The sequence below is a fragment of the Geotrypetes seraphini genome, chromosome 2 (genome assembly GCF_902459505.1).
Source record: "Geotrypetes seraphini chromosome 2, aGeoSer1.1, whole genome shotgun sequence".
NCBI classification, from domain to species: domain Eukaryota; kingdom Metazoa; phylum Chordata; class Amphibia; order Gymnophiona; family Dermophiidae; genus Geotrypetes; species Geotrypetes seraphini.
The window spans coordinates 116542188-116563827 of record NC_047085.1 but is presented as its reverse complement, the minus strand read 5'-3'; the positions used below and the strand labels follow the sequence as shown (position 1 = coordinate 116563827).

At 41.9% G+C, this 21640-nt stretch overlaps 1 protein-coding gene across 11 annotated transcripts in view; it reads left to right on the top strand.

Moving 5' to 3' along the window:
* LYN (LYN proto-oncogene, Src family tyrosine kinase) overlaps window positions 1-21640 on the top strand; it is a 242633-nt gene that overhangs the window by 135553 nt on the left and 85440 nt on the right. For 6 of the 11 annotated variants that reach the window (XM_033933634.1, XM_033933629.1, XM_033933627.1 and 3 more), the window contains exon 2: window positions 4726-4859. In XM_033933634.1, the coding sequence (XP_033789525.1) occupies window positions 4731-4859 (129 nt within the window). In that variant the 5' untranslated portion in view covers window positions 4726-4730. The remainder of the gene's footprint in view (window positions 1-4725; window positions 4860-21640) is intronic. The other 5 variants (XM_033933638.1, XM_033933635.1, XM_033933628.1 and 2 more) reach the window with 1 other exon arrangement.

Below are 21640 nucleotides of genomic sequence, written 5' to 3'. Positions count from 1 at the left end.
GAGGGTTACAAAGTAACCCTCTTTTTTGAGTGGGGGGACCCACCCCACTACACTTAAAAAGATTCACTTGGTATCTAGTGTTAGGGTAAGGTTTACATCATGATTATGGGAACCCTTTACATAAGTGGATATCTGGATGGCCCTGATTTGCTCAGACTCCTCAGGCCCTGTCCCTTGACCAGGGAGAGGACCCCATAGTGCACCACCTTTTTAAGCCTACAGCTCTTCTGGAAGTGATCATAGATTTGCTATGGGAATAGAAATAGGAAACCCTACAAGCTTCGTCTTCACAGTGCTCTGTTATAAGTGGTTCAAAAATGCAGACCATTTTTTTTCCCCTCACAACCAGATATTGCCATGTTAATCATGGAGCATTGGGAGGCCCCAGAGGCTTTCTTCAGGTAGGTATGACTATGTCAAAGCTTTAACCCATGGTTCCTGAATTTCAACAACTATTCAGCCTACAATAAATTCACTGGTAGCTCAGGTTACCAAGTGGACTTCCCTGCTTAGTAAAGGTGGCAAAATTCTGAAGGATACCCAAGATCATAGGATGCACACAGTATTGAAAAAGGTAATTTGAGGCCTTAGCTCTGGGGATTAAGGCCTTGGCAGCAGAATCATTTGTTGCTCGTGCATGCCACACCAGGTTTCATCGAATTCCGTGGATGATGATGTTTACCCCCCAGATGGTTCTGGCAGGGATAGATTATGTGGCAGGTACTCTGTATGACATCATTAGAATCATGAGCAAGGTTTATGCATATTCTGTTTCTGCCCAGAGGATGCTCTGAATCAGAGAGTGGGCAGGAGAACTGGCATTTAAAGCCACATTAAACAGACTTCCTTTTAAAGATCGGATGCTTTTTGGAAAGGGATTGGACAGTTTTATAGCCAAAGTAGTGCATTGTCACCCTATAGCTTTGTCTGACAGCATCTCTCCAAATTACTGACAGCAGGCCTTGGCCCCCCAGCGGAACGAGCTGAAGCAATTTTTGAGGATGTTATGTTAATCAGGTTTTCTATTCCGCCTTTACCTATTCAAGGTTGGATTACATTACAAGAGGTTGGATCGGTTACCCAGGAAACTACAATAGACAGTTTGACATGGACATTCAATAGGGTTGCTAGTACAGGTAGATCAGTACAACTATTAATACAATTAGGCCATAGTTACCAATACATAGTTACTAGTAAATTATCGTTGGCTCATCGTTGTGTCTCAGGGGTTGCATTAGGCAGTTTAGAAATGGGCTTTTACAATTATTTAGTTACTTCAAGGTTGGCTCCCTGTCTTGGTACAGAAATGCTTTTAAAAGCTTTCTGAACCTGAGATAGTGGTCATAAGATCGTAGTGTAAGTGGTAGTTGGTTCCAGCATTTTGCTAATTGATATTGGATAGATAAGGTGATTTGCATTGTAGACTTTATATTGTTGCATGCTGGGAATTTTAAGTGGAAAATATTTCTGGTGGAAAATCTGTTAGATGCACTATGGAGTAGGATGGCCAACTCTATTAGGTAGTCGGGGGGCATTCCCTCTCATGATCTTAAAGGCAGTGATGCCTAATTTAAACGATCCTTGCAATTATGGGCAGCCAATGAAGTTTCATATAGTAAGGTTGTAGGTATTCTAATTTCCATAGTCCATATATGAGTCTTACTGCTGCATTTTGAGCTTGTTGTAGGCGCTATAGCAATGTTTTAGAACAAAGAACTAGTGTTAAATTATACTAGTCTAATCAGAATAGGATTAGGGATTGCACTACAATTCGGAAGGCTTCTGTTTTAAAGTATTTTCTGATGGATCTTAGCTTTCTCATCACAAGGAAAGATTGTTTTATTATCGATTGTACATGGCTTTTCATGCATAGGCAGTTAATTTCCAACTCTTGAGATTCAAGATGGTAGTTCAAATGGAAAATCTGTATCGTCTGCTGTAATCCTTGGAGTGTAGCAAGGGTCAGTCGAGGGTCCCAGCCAAAGGAATTTGGTTTTGTTCTTATTTAGTTTGAGGTGGTGGGTTGAGGTCCAGTTTTCTATGATGTGGACACATATATTTTGACAGTGGTGAGGATATTGACTAATGCATCCGTTACAGGTAGTATGATTGTTATGTCGTCCACATTGTGGCAGTGACACTTGGGCTGAGCCACAGTGACCCACCCGAGGCCCCTGCCACAAGGAATAACCTGCCAGTGGCTCCCACGCCCTCTGGTGTGCTCTGGCTCTGTTCTCTTAGCTGTGTGCAAAAATAAAGTTCACCATACAAAGTTTTCAAAAAATTTAGGTTCTCAATGTAATTTAGGTGCTTTCATTAAACTCAGTTCAAATCAGATAGCCAAATATATTCAGTAATTCACAAAAATAACTCTTGTGCAGTAAAGTTCTCAACAATTCAGATTAGAACACATTTTTCCATGCTCTGGCAACATTACAATCTTTTCTTCCAAAAATAAAAAAATCTGTAGTGTGTTTTTTTTCCACACAGTTTCACGGCAGCAACCCCACCCTGGACTTACTGGCTTGCACTACTCTCCAGGAGAGCAAAAATAAAGCAGAAACAAAATAGATAAATTTATTCCCACTCTGCAATGCTTCAATACTTTAGTCTTTTTCAGAACAGTCCTGAAATAAGCAGTTCTAGCCCCAGAGAAAAAACCCCCTCAAACAAAACTTTTCCCTTTTCCCTGAAACCCACCTGAGTTCCAGTCCTACAGGTATTTCAGTTTTCAGTTCCTAGTTTTTAGCCACTTCTCTGGACCGCACAATCCCAAGCAAAAATACAAACAAAACAAAAAGGCAAAAGAGGCTTTCTTTTCTTCCTGTTCCCAGGTGCTAGCACAGCACACTCACAAAAAAAAAACAACCTGTAATAACTTTTAAAGTAGGAAACTTCCCACCTGCCGTGCTGTGGCTACAACTCCAGGTCGTCCTCCCCCTCCAGGGTGAGCTACTTTTCTACTGCAGGGTGGCATCTGGGCAAGTTTCCTCTGCAGGACTCTCTGGCTCTGGGCTGATGTCCTCCATTTCCCCAATCAGCCAGCTGGTGTGAGAGAGCCTTCCAGGACTCCCTGTACTTCCTTCCAGCTTCTCCCATCTCTAGGCTCACCCCTTCTACTTAGCAAGATATCAGAGATAAAGGCCTTGCATTACTCTGCTCCATCCCCTCTGCTAATTCAGGCAGAATCTTGAAGGAACCATCCACCTTTTACCATGGGGTCTAAATACTGCCTTTTAAAGGAAGAGGAATAAACTTAGGGAATTCTGGGAGTTGTAGTTTTCTGCTCTGGGGCATTTCCAGGCATAATCTCTGCTTAAAGGCGGTAACAGGGACCTCCAGGGCACTGAATAAAGGATCCCCACTGCACTGCCCAGGTTCACTGTCACAACATAGGTGAAATGTTTTATTCATGCAAGATCTAGGTTGGATCCCAAGGATTGCATTAGAAGTTTGAACACAGATGGTGAAAGTGGGGATCCTTGGGGGACCCCGCTGGGAGAGTGCCAGCTATCAGAAAGCTCATTATCTTTATGTACGGTACTCCCCCGATATTCACCCCTGTGAAAGTTGAAAAACCGCAAATACGGTTTTTAGCAAGGGAGACAAGAGAGGGCAGCTGGAGCGCCGGCGAGTGAAGGAAATCACTCGCGGTATGCTCCGACCACCTCTTCCTGTATTAAAGTCGGGCCTCACCAATCAGGAGTTGCGTGTCAAAGTGACTGATAGTTTTGTAATAAACACAGCTTAAAAAGAAGTTGAAAAGAACTTTTTGTATCATGAATTATAGATTTTTAGACTAGCCCACAGAGTGTTTTAAAATGATGTGAGTGGGTAATGTCTGCTAGGCACGCTTGTGCATTTGGCAGTATTGAACCCTGGTGAACTCAGACAAAACTTTTTACACAAGTTCCCACTTGCTGATTTAACACTCTAGAAATACTTTGTATAAGGGGTTCAGTCAGCCCGGTACCGTATAAGTGTCTGGAGAATAGAGAGCAGGTCTCACCTTGTAGTACTAAAAACCAACCAACACAAGTATATTATTTTTAGCTGATATTAAAGACCTGGTTATTTAGCAGGTTGGTGGTTGGGTAAAGAAATATGCAGTAGTAGATGAGAGGGGCTATGTTATTTTAGATTTTATTTTACTTATTTGATATAGTTTTGTGATTTTGGTTAGACATTTTTATAATTGTATTATAAGTCATTTGATTGTTTAATATCTTGTTAATATAAGCCATCTTTTACATTCTGATGAATTATAAAATTTGAATATGTTTGTTATTAAATGATTGCTTTATTTAATTGACATTATAGTGAATAATGTGCTTAATCTTGGCATAGAAGAATACATATCAATAAAAATAAATAAAACTCTACATCTGCAAAATTGCCATGAGATTCCTAACATTCTCAGGTCCTGATATAATAGGCCATGGTGAACTCAGCAGCCTTGAATCAATCAATGATTTGAAACTATTCAAAAATTACCATTTTGAATTACTTTTAAAAGATTCAGGAGCATAAATGTCAATGAGGAATACCATTAAGACATGAGGCCTAGTTATTAATAACTGGGGAGGGGGGGATTGTGTAAAATATCACATCTTAATGGCAGTCCATGTTAATAACATTCCCCCTCAATGTTTGGAACATATTAATCTAGTTTTAACATTATAGAAATGTTATTGAGTTTGTTTCTTTTTTTTTTATTTCCTACAGAAAATATGGGATGTATAAAATCAAAAAGCAAAGAGAATCAGAATGACGGGCAAGAATTGAAGAAGCAACCAGTACGTAAATCTGAAAGAACTATTTATGTGCGAGATCCAACGTCCAATAAACAGCAAAGGCCAGTAAGTAGATAGTCAAAGAAGAGAATTCCAAATGAAAGATCAGCACATGCTTGGCACCATTTAAAAATCCAATTGGAAACACATACATGCAAAAGCTAAACTTGAGCATTATCTCTACCAATAATTGTTGCTTTTGCAAGTTCATTATTTTCTAGAAGTTTACTCATTCTTACATTATAGAAAAGCACAAATTTAATTCCCCCTCTCCAAATTATATACTTTTTTATGACTCAGTAGTTCTCTCTAATCCCTTTGATCTTCCTGATCAATCAGAATGAGGGCTGGGACATGGTGCCATGTGCTTTCACGCGTAGCTTTCCAGAGATTTTACCCATTATTTTATATCCTTCCAAGCTTATTTTAGTTCAAGTCATTGCAATGACAGTCTTTCCAGACCCTTGAAATTATGGGTCCAAAACCCGGCTAGCAGGTGTCATCACAAATAATGGCAGTTTATAGGTCTTTTAAAGAGTCTCATTTGACTGTAAAACAACTTAAAACATGATTTAATTTTTTTAAAAAACCTGCACGTATTTAAAAAAGAATGGATAATTGCGATTATGGCATATGGCACCTTCTGTCAACGACAATGCATGAGTTTTCACCAACTCCCTTTGACTAAGTTTACTGGTTCTCTGATGTGATATAATACCAATCTTTAAGCCACACGTGAAGACTGCAGATGATGCAGATGTAACTTGCATTTGAGATATACTGTATAATTGGCCTTCTCTCATTGTTTTCTTTTTGTGCTTGTGTTGCTTGGTTTCCTGGCTCAGGTCACCAAATGACAAAGCTACCTCTGCATGGACCTGTCCAAAGCCAAGTCCTTCCAACTGTTTACCTCGAAAGCTTTAAGAATGTACTTGAGAGTGTCCTTCAATCACAGGCATGGTCTTACCTATGATCTGTGCCCATGTTTGAGCTGGCCATAGAGAAGACATTTAGAAATCCTTATGATAATGGATGCTCATCAGATCTGAGCTTTAACCAACCTTCCCTTTAGGCTAGTCATCAGGCTAATTCAGTAACAAAACTGGTGAAATCCTGTGCGTCTCGGAGATGGAGAGAATAATTACCGTCACCAAGTTTTGCTGAGAAGCTTCATATATGACCCTATATAAAATTTATACTAAATCCCAGTAAGGCAACTACTGCAATTCTAATGTGATAGGAAGGAACACTTATACTGGCCACATGTTGACCAAAATCCCCATCTTTAGCTTAAGCAATAAGGCTCATGTTAGTACCAGTACAGCTGCTGCTAGTGAATATAAGATCCCTTCTGCAGACATAGAAGCATAGAAAATGATGGCAGATAAAGACCATATTGCCCTATCCCGTCTGCCCATCAAGAGCTTTTTTGTGTGTGTGTTTGTGTTATGGCATACAATGAATGGAAGTATGGTTGCCAGGTGTTGTTAATCACTAACCCTTAACTTTGTTAATTCTACTCAATCTGTAACATCTTTTAATCATTGTAAACCGCATAGAACTTCACGGTCCTGCGGTATATAAACTGTTATTATTATAGCTTCTATTTACTGATGCTGACATATATATTTTTATATAAATTTGTATTGTATTTTTTTATGTTGTATTACTAGAGCATATACACAGTTTGGCCAATTTATTACATTTACATTTCTTTCTTATCAGTAATTATGTGACTTCCCCCATCCTGCAGGAGCTGTGAATTCTGCCTCTGCAGCATCCTAACCCTGGTTTACCTGGGGAGTAAAGCACCTGAGCTGTGACTTAAGCCCAGGCCCTTCTGCAGGGCAGCACATAGCTACAAGGTGAAGAAAATCCACTGCAGTATCCTGAAATGTAAATGCTTCATAAAAGCACCATGAAATGCTTTGGGGCTGTTGTTTTATGCTTTTGTAATCCCCTTCATTGGCTCTTGAGGATTTAAGCTGAATTATGTTCTCTGATTTCCATACCATCTTTGGAAAATCTTTCTAAATATATATTTGCTATTAATAGTTTATTCCATGGGTTCTCACTAATAGTACATTTCGGAGGGGGGGGGTAAAATATCTACTTTTCTGAACTTTTTGCACTATATTCCTTGTTTTTAAGGATACTTTCTTTACCCTGTCTTTTAGGAAGCCGCGTTAAAGCTTTTTTATCACCAGCCGTAGCAGCATTAGCGCTGACGCTCATAGGATTCCTATGAGTGTCGGAGCTAATACCGCCGTGGCTGGGATAAAAAGCCTAAAGCGGCTTCATAAAATGGGGGGTTAGCATATTAATTAAAACTTATCTATTGCCTCCTCACAGATACAGATAATGACTAACTAAAAAGCATATTTCTGAAGTATAAAGTCGGCATCATTTCTCGAAAAGCACGTTGGTCATCATGAATAATTTTGGTATCCATAATGGGCAAAGTAGTGTGGTTGCCATGCTAGGTCCAGTGGAATGTGTACTAATAAAAATTAATTTTAAAAAGGGATATCTTTTATTTTATTATTAAACTGACTCAATATATTTCATTAGTAGATTAAGGGAGCTACACCTGCTTCATCAGATGAAAACAATTCAATAATTCAGTCTTATTCAAAATAGACTGCTCTTCCAGTAAAGGAGCCATTGTTGATAGAAATTGGATGTTGCCTACTGTATATATGGATTTAGCTTCTGGGCTTCTCAATTCCTGTTTCTACATTCTGTCTAAAATCAGCTTCACATCAACCAGCAATCCCCTATCCATATGTTTATTTTTACCTTTTAAAAAATTCAAGTGAATTGGTAAGGAACGGCATTATATCACTAAATCCATGCTGGCTCCTCTCTATTAATACATATTAACCTATGTATAAAGTGATGGATTTTGTTCTTAACAATAGTTTTCACCACTTGGATCATCGCTGGAATTGTTTTTGAAAATTTTGCATGGCTTTGGATTTGATATCATAAGAACATGAATTGCCATACTGGGGCAAACTGAACATAAGAACATAAGAAGTTGCCTCCGCTGAGTCAGACCATAGGCCCATCCTGCCCAGCGGTCCGCTCCCGCGGCGGCCCATCAGGCCCATCGCCTGAGTAGTGGTCTATACCTATCTATACCCTTCTATCCCTTTTTCTTCTAGGAATCTATCCAAACCTTCTTTGAAACCATTTAATGTTTTCTTGTCTACAACAGCCTCTGGAAGCGCGTTCCATGTATCCACCACCCTCTGAGTGAAAAAGAACTTCCTAGCGTTTGTTCTAAACCTGTCCCCTTTCAATTTCTCCGTGTGCCCCCTTGTACTTGTGGTGCCCCTTAATTTGAAAAATCTGTCCCTGTCTACTTTTTCTATGCCCTTCAGGATCTTGAAGGTTTCTATCATGTCTCCTCTAAGTCTCCACTTTTCTAGTGAGAAAAGTCCCAACTGCTTCAATCTGTCGGTATATGGGAGATTTTCCATTCTCTTTATCAGTTTAGGTGCTCTTCTCTGTACTCCCTCAAGTACTGCCATGTCCTTCTTGAGGTACGGCGACCAGTACTGGACACAGTACTCCAGATGCGGCTGCACCATTGAACGATACAGCGGCACGATGACTTCCTTCGTCCTGGTCGTAATACCCTTCTTAATGATACCCAACATTCTGTTTGCTTTCTTTGAGGCTGTGGCGCACTGCGCCGATGCCTTCAGTGTTGCGTCTACCATCACTCCCAGGTCTCTCTCCAGGTTACTGACCCCTAGCTGTGTTCCCCCCATTCTGTATGTGAACATCGGGTTCTTTTTCCCCACGTGCATGACCTTGCATTTCCCTATGTTGAAGCTCATTTGCCATTTTTCGGCCCACTTTTCCAGCTGCGTTAGATCCTTTTGGAGATCTTCGCAGTCTTCCCTGGTTTGAGCCCTGCTGTATAGTTTGGTGTCATCTGCAAATTTAATGACCTCACACTTGGTTCCCACCTCTAGGTCGTTTATGTAAATATTGAACAGGAACGGTCCTAGCACCGACCCCTGTGGAACTCCGCTCGTGACCCCTTTCCAGCCTGAGTAATGGCCCTTTACTCCAACCCTCTGCTTCCTGTTTGCCAGCCAGTTTCTGATCCATCGGTGGACCTCCCCTTGCACCCCGTGGTTCCATATCTTCTTAAGCAGTCTCTCGTGTGGTACCTTGTCGAAGGCTTTTTGGAAGTCAAGGTAAATGATGTCTATAGATTCCCCTTTATCCACCTGGTTGTTCACCCCCTCAAAGAAGTACAATAAGTTGGTGAGGCATGACCTGCCCTTGCAGAAGCCATGTTGACTCGGTTTTAGCTGTCCATTTTTTTCGGTGTGTTCACAGATGTTGTCTTTAATTAGTGCCTCCATCATCTTTCCCGGGACTGAGGTCAGGCTCACCGGCCTGTAGTTTCCTGGGTCGCCCCTTGAGCCCTTCTTGAAGATGGGCGTAACATTTGCTATTTTCCAATCCTCCGGGATCTCTCCAGTTTTTAAGGATAGGCTGTATATCTGTCGAAGTGGCTCCGCTATTTCGTTTTTTAGTTCCTTGAGTACCCTTGGGTGAATGCCGTCCGGACCTGGCGATTTGTCGCTCTTTAGTCTGTCTCTCTGCCTGAGTACATCTTCTTGGCTTACCTCTAAATTGACCAGTTTATCATCTTGGTCTCCTATTGCGATCTCCTCGGGTTCCGGAATGTTGGTTGTATTCTCCACCGTGAAGACTGACGTGAAGAACTCATTTAACCTGTCAGCTATCTCTTTCTCTTCTTTTACTACTCCCTTTCTATCTCCATCATCCAATGGTCCCACTTCTTCTCTTGCCGGTTGCTTCCCCTTGACGTATCTGAATAACGACTTGAAGTTTGTTGCTTCCTCTGCCAGTCTCTCTTCATATTCTCTTTTTGCTTTTCTAACCAATCGGTGACACTCCTTCTGGTGTTCTTTGTGCACTTTTTGGTTCTCCTCTGTTTGGTCTTTTTTCCATTTTCTGAACGATGCTTTCTTGTCGCTTATCGCCTTCTTCACTGCATTTGTTATCCACACTGGGTTTTTTGTTCTATTTTTTTTGCACCCTTTCCTGAACTTGGGGATGCACAGGTTTTGCGCTTCGTGCACAGGTCCCTTGAATAAGGTCCAGGCTTTTTCTACGGATTCCATCTTCCCTATGTTGCCTTTGAGTTTCTTTCCCACCATTTCCCTCATGGCATCATAATTTCCTTTTTTGAAGTTGAGTGCCGTCGTTGTGGTTCTTTTCCCCTTTGATGATCCAATTTCTAGCCTGCACTGGATCGTGTTGTGATCACTTTTACCTAGCGGGGCTAATACTGTCACCTCCTTTGCTGGCCCCCCTAGTCCGTTGAAGATTAGGTCAAGGGTGGCGTCACCCCGTGTTGGTTCCGTGACCAGTTGCTCCATGAAACAGTCCCTCGTGACCTCTAGGAAATTGGTCTCCCTTGCGCAGTTTGAGTGCCCAATACTCCAGTCTATCCCAGGATAGTTGAAGTCCCCCATCACCACCACATTTCCGCTTCTGCATACCTGCCTCAGTTCTGCCTCCAGGTCCTGGTCGATTTCTTCAGGTTGTCCAGGTGGGCGGTAGTACAGACCCAATTTAATGTCTGCCCCAGTTCCTCCCTGTAGCTTAACCCATAGTGATTCCAAGCCATCCGCCCGTACTGTTGTTTCCATCTTGGTTGAGGGTATGGAGTCTTTTATGTACAGCGCTATTCCTCCACCCTTTTTATGTGCCCTGTCTCTCCTGTATAGTTTGTACCCTGGTATGGCCACATCCCATTGATTTTCCTCAGTCCACCACGTTTCTGTGACTCCAATTATGTCTAGGTCCTTTTTGCTGGCAGTGATTTCTAGTTCTCCCATTTTGGTCCTCAGGCTCCTAGCATTTGTGTACAGGCAGTTTAAGACCCAGTTTTTTGCCCTCTCTTTTTGTTTTTCTCGTGTTTTGGTACTCCTGCAGTCCTCCTCATGGTTTGTCAGCCCCCGAGCTTCATCCTCCTCCTGCTGCTGTGTGTCTGTGACGTCCTCAGCCTGTATCCCCTGCACCTCTTGTTCTCGTAATTCCCACTCAGTTCTGGGCTCTATTTCACAAAGTCTTTGCCCCTCTGGCTCCTGTTGTTCTGTGTTGGTGCCGCTTACGAGTTCCATTTGTGCCCTCGGTCCCTGCAATGCGTCCTTAGGTCCTTTTTCAAAACATACACACTCAGTCCCAAGTCCTCCTTTACAATGTCCCAGGTCAGTATCCTTGTCAGGTACTGATGTCCGATGTCCTTTTTCAAAACATACACACTCAGTCCCAAGTCTTCCTTTACAATGTCCCAGGTCAGTATCCTTGTCAGGTACTGATGTCCGATGTGTCGAGGTCAGATCGACTATCGGCTTTCCCCTTCTCTTCAGTTTAAAGCCAAGTCTATGACGTTCTGGACGTTGCGTGCCAGCATCCTCGTCCCAGCTGTGCTAAGGTGCAGTCCATCTCTTCTGTAGAGCTTGTTCTTCCCCAAGAAAGTAGTCCAGTTCCTAACAAAGTGGAAACCCTCCTCATCGCACCATCTCCTCAGCCAAGCGTTAATTGCTTGTAGTTCGCTCTGTCTCCTTGTGTCCGCTCTCGGTACTGGCAGGATCTCTGAGAAGGCTATCCTCCTTGCCCTTAGTCTCAGTTTCCTCCCCAGGATCCTGAACTGGTCAGTTAGTGTAGTCCTGTTGAAGCTTCTCCTGCTGATGTCGTTGGTTCCGATGTGGATCACTACTGCTGTGTCCTCCGTCTCGGCTCCCTCCAGGATCCTCTCGATATTGTTGATGATGTCCTTTGTTCTTGCCCCCGGGAGACATGTTACCAGTCGGTCCTCTCTCCCTCCGGCTATGTGACTGTCTACTCCTCTCAGGATTGAGTCTCCAACCACGATAGCTGATCTCCCCTTCTTCAACTGTCTCTCTGGTCTCAGATCTGTGTCATGTGTGCAGTCCATTTGTCCGTCCTCTGGGTTCAGCTGTGTCTCCGCCCCTGGTCTCAGGTCTGTGTCATCTGCGCAGTCCGCTAGTCCATTCTCCTGGCTCTGATGGGTCTCCTCCTCCTCTGTCTGCCCAGGTCCTCCGCAAGGTCCTATTCCCATGGTGTCTGGTGGTTCCTGTCGTCCAACTGTCGGTTCTCTCCTAGTGTGTTGGTGGTCTCGTGCCTCCACCATCCTGCAGGCCTCCTCAATGAACTTCTCGAGCTCCCTAACTTGTTCCGCGATGTGGCTCTCTCTGGTGGTGTCTTCAGTTTCCCAGCATTGCTCCTCCATGGTGCAGAGTCCCTCCAGCTCCTGGACTCTAACCTGCAGTCTCCCGACCTCCTGTTTCAGGCTATCCAGTTCCTGGCATCGACCGGAGGGGAGGTAGTCATACATATGGCACCCGATGCAGTATACTGGGTAGCTCAGCTGGGTTCCCACATCCTCCATTGCTCCTTTCTCTTTCCTATGTCCCACGGTGTGAAAGGATTGTGCCTGGCGCGCAGCTAGCTGGGCTCCTTCTTAAGGCTCCTTCTTAAGGCGCTCTCGCTAAGGCGAGCGCCTTTGCCGCTCGCCTTCGCCGCGCGCCGAATGGCCGCGCGCCTTTGGCTCACCCCCTCTTAAGGGGGAGTCTGGGCTGAAGCCGCTGACGCGGTGGGGGTGGGCGGAGCTACCTCTCGCCTGCCCCTGGCTCTCTGCTGGCTTGTCGGCTTTCCCCTCGCACTGGCCCGTTTAAAAATTTCTTTCTCTGCTCCTCGCCTGCCCTTCTCCATTCCTCGCCTGCCCTTGAAGGTCCATCAAGCTCAATATCCTGTTTACAACAGTGGCCAACCCAGGTCACAAGTACCTAGCAAGATCCCAAAGAGAAAACAGATTTGATGCTGCTGATCTTAGGAATAAGCAGTGGATTTTCCCAAGTCCATCTTAATAATGGCTTGCAGACTTTTCTTTTAGGTAATTTTCCAAACCCTTTTAAAAACCCTGCTAAGCTAACTGCTGTTACTATATTCTCTGGCAACAAATTCCAGAGTTTAATTACACATTGATAGAAGAAATAATTTTCTCTGGTTTGTTTTAAAGCTTCATTGCATGACCCCTAGTCCTAATATTTTTGGAAAGAGTAAACAAGCGATTCACATCTACCCATTCCATTCCACTCAGTATTTTATAGACATCTATCATATCTCCCCTTTGTTATCTCTTCTTCAGACTGATGAGCCCTAGTTACTTTAGCATTTCCTCATAGGAAATTCGTCCCATCCCTTTTTGTCTGCTATATTTTTTTAAAGATGCAGTGACCAGAACTACACACAGTATTTGAGATTCAGTTGCACCATGGAGTGATACAAGGGCATTATAACATTCTCATCTTTTGTTTTCCATTCCTTTCTTGATAATTCCTAATATTGTTTTTGCTTTCTTCTATGAGAACAGGCAGGCATTATATTCTCACATATAGGTGATGACATCCACGGAACCTGGCACGGACAGTCAAAAAGTATACTGTCACTTTAAAACTTTAAGTCCGCCCATAACATATGTATTTCCTCCTCACAGAAACAAATGATGACTAACTAAAAAGCATATTTCTGAAGTATAAAGTCGGCATCATTTCTCAAAAAGCATGTTGGTCATCATGAATAATTTTGGTATCCATAATGGGCAAAGTAGTGTGGTTGCCATACTAAGTCCAATGGAATGTGTACTAATAAAAATTGATGGTGCCTTCCCATCCAACGTCAGCTCATGGGACCATCGGTTTTCATGGGAACTGAGTAGCTGTGATTTAGAGTTTCTCTAAGAATTTCAGAATAGTTGTATTTTATTTGCCTTTCCATTATTTTTCTGCTCATTTTAGTCAAATTTTCATATTTCTTTTCTTTCTCCTTGATTCAGTTTTACATTTTTTTTACATTTTTTTCCCTACTTCATTTTTCAGGCCTTTGGGCTGTTTTCAGGCCAGGAATTGTGCCTTTATAAACTAGGCTTTGCTCAGTGTAGTTTTCATTATGTAGGAGACTGGGTGGCAGCTCATTATTTAATTTTGAAGGAGGAAAAGACTAAAGCAGTTTGGTTAAAGACCTCTTAAGATTTAAAACCATGTTCCTATTTTAATTTTAGTAATGTTATAATGAAATTGAAATCTACAGTGAAAGTATTAGGGTCAAGATTTGTCCCTGTGTTTACTATGGAAACACATAACAAGTTCTTGGTTCAAAACATTTTCTGGGAATTACATCAACTGAAACAAATACATGGGGAGGAGAAGAGTCCGCTGCCCCTGACTTGGAGCACTGTGGAGGAGGGGAGGGGAGTTCCTGAGGAGAGAACTGTCATCGATATCTGATGTCATCTGCAGACACAAAGTCCCGACAGATTTAAACAGCTTGGTGCAATGGTACGCGGCCCACAGTTGATTGCCCATGGGAGCCAACTGAGGAGTCATCGAGGAATTATTGAGTTGTAACTGAGGACTTGGATCTCCCTATTGATGGACTGCTGGGAAAGGATCAGTTAAAGGACAACAAAGGAAGATTCAAGGTCCTATGGACTCCTTTACCGTAATTTAAGGAGGCTTTTCCACTAGAGAATGACACAGGGCCAAATTCTTCCCTGTCCCTGTGGGAACTCATTTTCCCGTCCCATCCCAGAGAGTTTTTTTCCTGCCCCTGCCCCATTCCTACAAACTTTGTCCTCACTTGCACAAGCCTCAAACACTAAAATCATAAGTGTTCGAGGCTTGTGCAGTTAAGGCAGAGCTTACAAGAATGAGGCAAGGACAAGGACAGCGACAAAACTTTAGGGGACAGAGAAAATTTGTCCTTGTGTCATTCTCAATTTTCCACCACTGATGTGAAAATGATTTTTCCATTGAAAAGTGAAAGTACTTTAGAGGCTCCTTCTCTGATATCTAATCCACCTAATGTGGTAGCATTCTCTGCTCCAGTAACTTCTAGCCCCTTAACAGATGTAGATGGATCTGGAGGTTTGTATCATCAAAACAGTGATTGAACGTCTCAATCTATTGTGGCAGCAGTGTCTGAGATGATGATATCAACTACTGAGTTATCTTCTAATGATAAGATAATTACAAAGTCTTCCCTTAAACCAGTTACATTTGGAAGCTCTATGAGGCAAGATTTTGGAATGACAACAGTCCCAGAGGAAGTTTCAAATGTGGAAATTTGGAGGTTAATAACTAAGATGGAGGGGATTTTAACCGATTGTGTTCCTTTACAGGGTGTCACAAACACTCCTCAGAGCGGAGCTCACCAGTGACAAAACTTATACTCTGGCGTGTCCCCTATAACTAAGGGTCTCTTCAGGTCTTTCGGTCAGCCCTAGGGAATTGCCTAGGCCTGGGAGAGAAAGGTTAAGTACTGGCTTTAAAGGCACCACCACTCAGACCAGGTTCGTCAAGCAAGATTAATATATATTTATTTGTGACCTTGGCGGTCCACACAGTTGAAAAACAAATCAAAGATATTCGTAGCATTTCACGCAAACAACTTCAGTTGCCCAAAGCAAGAAAAAAACCAATTCAACACACAAAAATGCCATACAAGTTGTTTGCATAAGTTCTGGCACTCTGATTCAGTAATGCATTTTTTCAGTGATATTCAAACAGAATCCCAAAACTTCCTCTTAGCATTGTTCATCTCAAAAAGGTAGGAAACATAAATGTTCAGCATTCAGATAAAGTTCATAACAATCTCTTGTCACAGTGAACGGTAGAATTTCAGTGAGGCAGCAAGCCCCAGCACAGCCTTGCAAACAGCCTACTGCTTCTGCAGCTACCTCCTGTAGAGTAGTACAGCTATGGGAGATTAGGTGATTAGCCACCACCAAACGGTAGCCACAGTATGGTTTCAAAACCTCAAAACAAAAATCCATTCATACGGAACTCAGGTTCTTTTAGCCCCAAACTTTACTTTAAGTTTAAACCCAGTTGTTAGCATTCAGGTAAGTATCTTCCTTAAACCCAAAATAATAACTACCCTAAAGATAGGCAGCAAATTCTTCAGGCATTTCTTGTAAAGAAAGAAGAAGAGAAAAAAAACCCACACCATCTGTTTTCCAGCTACTCACAATCTCTCATTCAGTGTCCATGAGCTCTGCCTGGCTCTCTATCATAGGGCTAGCATCTTGTACTTTCATTACTTCCACATCGTCAGGCTCCTGGAAGTCTGAAGTGGGGAGGCTTTCTTCCCCCTCCGGCATAGGCCAATCTGGAACTTCTGTGTCTGTTCCTTGGTGCCACAGCTATTGCCCTCCCTTGGGCTTCAGAAGTGACTCCTCCTGGTCACTCGCTCCTCCCCTTGCTGTATGCTTCAGCCTGCTTTTGAACAGCTCAGAGCCAATCCCCTTCAGCCTGTAGAGGGGGATGGACTTTGGTTCCCCTGCAGGTTTTTCCTGCCTAGGTTTTCTAAGTGCAGCCAATCTCTCACTGGCTTTCCTAGCTACTTTATAGACCGGCTGCTGCTGTGGCCAGCCTGCCTGCCTCTGTTCCACCTCATTCCTGCTCTGGTCATATGAACAAGAGAGGTCAGCCTCAAGTTGCTCCCTAGAATCAATCTGGTCAGCTCTTCTGCACCGGATCCCGATAGGGGAAAACTAGTACTGGTGCTAGGTTTGTCACAAGGGGAAGCAGCTTCCAAGGTAGCTGGAGAATGATTTGGAAATGCATAGTGGGAAATTAAATCATTGGAACCTATTAATGCTTCTTTAGTTAAAGGGAATATGGTATTTGAAAAAGATTAAAGAGAATTTAGGACCAGCTGAGAGCCAATAATCTTCATTTTTAAAATTTTCCTTACAGTAGGTTAATTTCCCCTAAAAAGATGTTGAAACAGTATATGATAGAAAATCTATCTCTGGACTCATCACTCCCACAGATTTCTAAAGCATTTTATGTTTAAATTGCTGTGGTTGGTGCTTTTGTTTTGGAGTGATATTTTGAATCTTTGTACTATACTTCCCTCCATTCTTCCCTGCTTTTTGTAATTTGCTGTTATTACATAGCTGTTCACAAATTTAATAGACCCACGCTTTCTTAAATTCAGACACAGTCTTTATCTCCACCACCTCTTCCAGGAGACTGTTCCACGCATCTACCACCCTTTCTGTAATAAAGTATTTCCTTAGATTACTCCTGAGCCTATTGCCTCTTAACTTCATCCTATGCCCTCTCATTCCAGAGCTTACTTTCAAGTGAAAGAGACTCGGCTCATGCGCATTTATGGGAAAATTACAAGGAGGTCTCAACATTGACCAACCTTTCATAATTTATGTAGGTATTTAAACATCTCTTATCATATCTCCCCTCTCCCGCATTTCCTCCAAAATATACATATTGAGATCTTTAAGTCTGTCCCCATATGCCTTATGACGAAAACTACCCACAATTTTAGTAGCCTTCCTCTGGACCGACTCTATCCTTTTTATATCTTTTTGAAGGTACGACCTCCAGAATTTTACATAATATTCTGAATGAGGTCTCACCAGAGTCTCTTATAGGGGCATCTGTATCTTCTTTTCTCTATGCACCCTAACATTCTTCTAGCTTTTGCCAAATTTCAGGCCATTCTTCAATCTTCGTTAGGTCTTGCTTCATGCTATTCACACCATCTGGAGTGTCTACTCTATTGCAGATTTTGGTTTCATCTGCAAAGAGGCAAATCTTACCTGACAGCCCTTCAGCAATATCGCTTATAAAAATGTTAAAAAAGAACAGGCCCAAGAACAGAACTTTGAGGCACACCACTAGTAATATCCCTTGCCTCAGAGCGATCTCCATTGATCACTACCTTCTGTCGTCTTCCACTGAACCAGTTCCTGACCCAACCCGTCACTTTAGGGTCCATCCCGAGGGCACTCAGTTTATTAGACGTCTGTATGGAACACTGTCTAAGGCTTTGCTAAAATCTAAATATACCACATCTAGTGCACTCCCTCTATCCAATTCTCTGTTTACCCAGTCAAAGAACATAAGAATAGCCTCACTAGGTCAGACCAATCCAGGTCACTAGTACCTGGCCAAAACCCAAGGAGTAGCAATATTCCATGCTACTGATCCAGGGCAAGCAGTGGCTTCCCCCATGTCTTTCTCAATAACAGACTATGGACTTTTCCTCTAGGAATGTGTCCAAACCTTTCTTAAAACCAGCTACGCTATCCACTCTTACTACAACCTCTGGCAAAGCGTTCCAGAACTTAACTATTCTCTGAGAGAAAAAATATTTCCTCCTATTGGTTTTAAAAGCATTTCCCTGTAACTTCCCCTAGTCTTTATGATTTTTGACGGAGTAGAAAATCGATCCAATTATACCTGTTCTACTCTACTCAAGATTTTGTAGACTTCAATCATATCTCCCCTTAGCCATCTCTTTTCCAAGCTGAAGAGCCCTAACTGTTTTAGTCTTTCCTCATATGAGAGGAGTTCCATCCCCTTTATCATCTTGGTCGCTCTTCTTTGAACCTTTTCTAGTGCTACTATATCTTTCTTGAGATAAAGAGACCAGAATTGAACGCAATACTCCAAATGAGGTCGCACCATGGAGCGATACATTGGCATTATAACATTCTTAGTCTTGTTAACCATCCCTTTTTTAATAATTCTTAGCATCCAGTTTGCTTTTTTGGCTCCTGCCACACATTGGGCGAAAGGTTTCATCATATTGTCTACAATGATACCCAGATTCTTTTCTTGGGCGCTAACTCCCAAGGTGGACCCTAGCATCCGGTAACTGTGATTCAGGTTATTCTTCCCAATGTGCATCACTTTGCATTTGTCCACATTAAATTTCATCTTCCATTTGGACACCCAGTCTTCCAATTTCCTAAAATCCGCCTGCAATTTTTTACAATCCGCATGCGTTTCAACAGCTTTGAACAGTTTAGTGTCATCTGCAAATTTAATCACCTCACTTGTTGTTCCAATTTCCAAATCATTTATAAATAAGTTAAATCGCAGCGGTCCCAGTACAGACCCCTGCGGCACTCTACTTTTTATTCTCCTCCATTGAGCAAAATGACCAAAAATGACCAAAATGACCACAGACTGAACTCTTATTCCACAGACTGAACTCTTAATGCATTTTGTACTTCTACCTTTCACTACCTTTCCCCTTTTCTACTACCTAATGACTGCTTTCCCTTCCACTAATGGGCCTGTATTCACTTCCTGCTTCCTTTTGTAATTCTGTACCCTTCCAACCTGTTAACTTCAACGATTTCATTGTTTGTATTTTTGATTAACTGATGTGAACCGCCTAGAACTCCCTGGGTATGGCGGTATACAAAAATAAATTATTATTATTATTATTTAACCCTACCCTCTGTTTTCTATCCGATAACCAATTCCTAATCCACAACTGAACTTTGCCATCTATCCGATGACACTTTAATTTTCTCAGGAGCCTCTCGTGAGGAACTTTATCAAAAGCTTTCTGAAAATCTAGATACACTACCATCAACCGGCTCACCATTATCCACATGTTTATTCACACCTTCAAAGAAGTCAAGCAAATTGGTGAGGCAAGATCTCCCTCGGCTGAACCCATGTTAAATCATGTTTGTCTATGTGTTCCACAATTTTGTTTTTTATAATTGTTTCTACCATTTTGCCCGCATTGAAGTGAGGCTTACCGGTCTGTATTTTCCTTGATCTTCCATGGAGCCCTTTTTAAAAATCGGTGTAACATTGGCCACCCTCCAATCTTCAGGTACTACAGACGATTTTAGTGACAGGTACTATGGAACTTTGTATGTCTAAGTGCTTTGAAAATATGCCTCTAAGCTTTTTTCAAAAGGGCCCCAGAATGATTTATTCCATGTTAAATGGAGAGTCAGTATTATATGGGACTTGAGCCCACAACTGGACTTATAATGCAATATACTACTACTTTTTTAACCCCTTCCTCCTCCCCTTTTACAAAACTGTGCAAGAGGTTTTTGGCGTCGGCTGGCATGCTGAATGCTCTGCTCTGCTCTGAAGATGAGTGTTGAAGCAGCGTTCAGCATGCCAGCCAGCGCTAAAAACCTCTTGCGCAGTTTTGTAAAAAGGGGGGAGAGTAAAATTGACAATGTTATTTTGGTTAGGAGATTAATTGACATGTGTTATTCAGCTGTTTGAAATATTATTGAAAATGCCATCAAAATTACTTTTATAATGTAATAAATATCGTAACATCAATATTTCTGGGTCATGGCATTTATTCTGGTTTGTTTTTCTTTATAAACATTTCCAAAAATAGTTCTCTGGATACATGAAGTAGAAATGTACTTATTTGGAAAGCAACAATGAATTCTTTGTTTTGTTCCTCAGTCATCAATAAAGGTGGTTTTATTTTAATGTAGAAGTCTAGTCTGCAATAGATGGTTGTACAACAAGGAAGCACTAATAAAAGCCTGAGTACATCTTTTGTTCCAATGCGGTAATAACCGGTTTGTTTAGTTGTGTGTGTCCAAGTTTTGTATTTCATTACCTATCTAACTGTAGCAATGCCAGCCTGTGGTCATTTTACAAATATTGTTTGGTCTTCAGCAAGCTTAATTTTAAATGTTTCTTCTTGCATTAGATAAAAATATGCAACTCAGTATAAAGGCCAAAGTAGTAGGCTATATTGGTATAGTTGATGCACCTCTTGAAATATTAGAGGACTATTCTAGTATGTTTTCTGTACTCAGTTTTTATAGAAAACTGTCTATCCATACATCCTTTTATGCGAGTAAAATAACTATAACAAGCTATGGCAAATATAGTTGGTGCAAGTCAGATTTTTATCCTTCTTCCTGGTAACTCAATGGTTTTCTTAATATGTAGAGTCTATACATAGACAATAGTACATAGAAATTTTTCCATTTTGGTGCAGAAAGCATAAAGGGCTAGATTCTACAAACAGCGCTGGCATCAGTGGCCGCCTTAAAAACGGCCGCTAATCATGTATCAGTCATGCACCTTTGCTGTTTGTAGAATCGAAGCTTCGTGAAAGATAGGTATCGGAAATGTAGGCCAGGGTTTTCAAGGCCTATATTTCTGGCACCTACCTTTCATGTGAGTCACAGCTATGGAGGCACTTTACAATGCCTAATGCCACTTCTGGAGTTAGCTATGCCTACAGTGGTGTTAGGTGTCGTAAAGCACATCTGTAGCTGCGATACAGGTGTCTTTTTTGTAAGGTGACAGTAAACGCCTACATTTTTTTTAAACTGCATTTTGCACTTAAGTTAGGTTCTGGTAGGGTGCTGTATATAGAATGTGGGCCAAAGTTGACATCATATGATTTCTGAGATGTCTGTTTAATTAAAATAAGGCATCACGAAGGCCCGCGGCAGGTGTTGACAAGATGTGTTTTCTGCCCAGTGTACTGAATGTCAAAGTGAAGATATTTAATGAAGCATGGGGTGAACAGTGAGAGTAACTATGACTTTCTTAAGGTAGCCAAAATCCTTCATCATCTAATTAGTAATGCACATGAATAATAATAATAATAACTTTATTTTTGTATACCGCCATACCCCGAAGAGTTCTAGGCGGTTCACATTAGTTAGACAGAGATTACAAGTGGTTACATATCAAATTGATCATAGTGTTGCAAACAGCAAGGAGAGAGTAGTTACAAGAGGTTACATATCAAATTGATCGTAGAGTTGCGAATAGCAAGGAGAGAAGTGGGGGGGGAGAGGAGGGGGACGGGGAGGGGAGTGGATCAGACGGGGGGATATAAATGGGGCATTAAGGGTCTTGGTCTCGAAATAGGTGAGTTTTGAGTAGTTTTCTAAAGTCGAGGTAGTTGTAGGCCTTGAGGACCATTTGGGCTAGCCA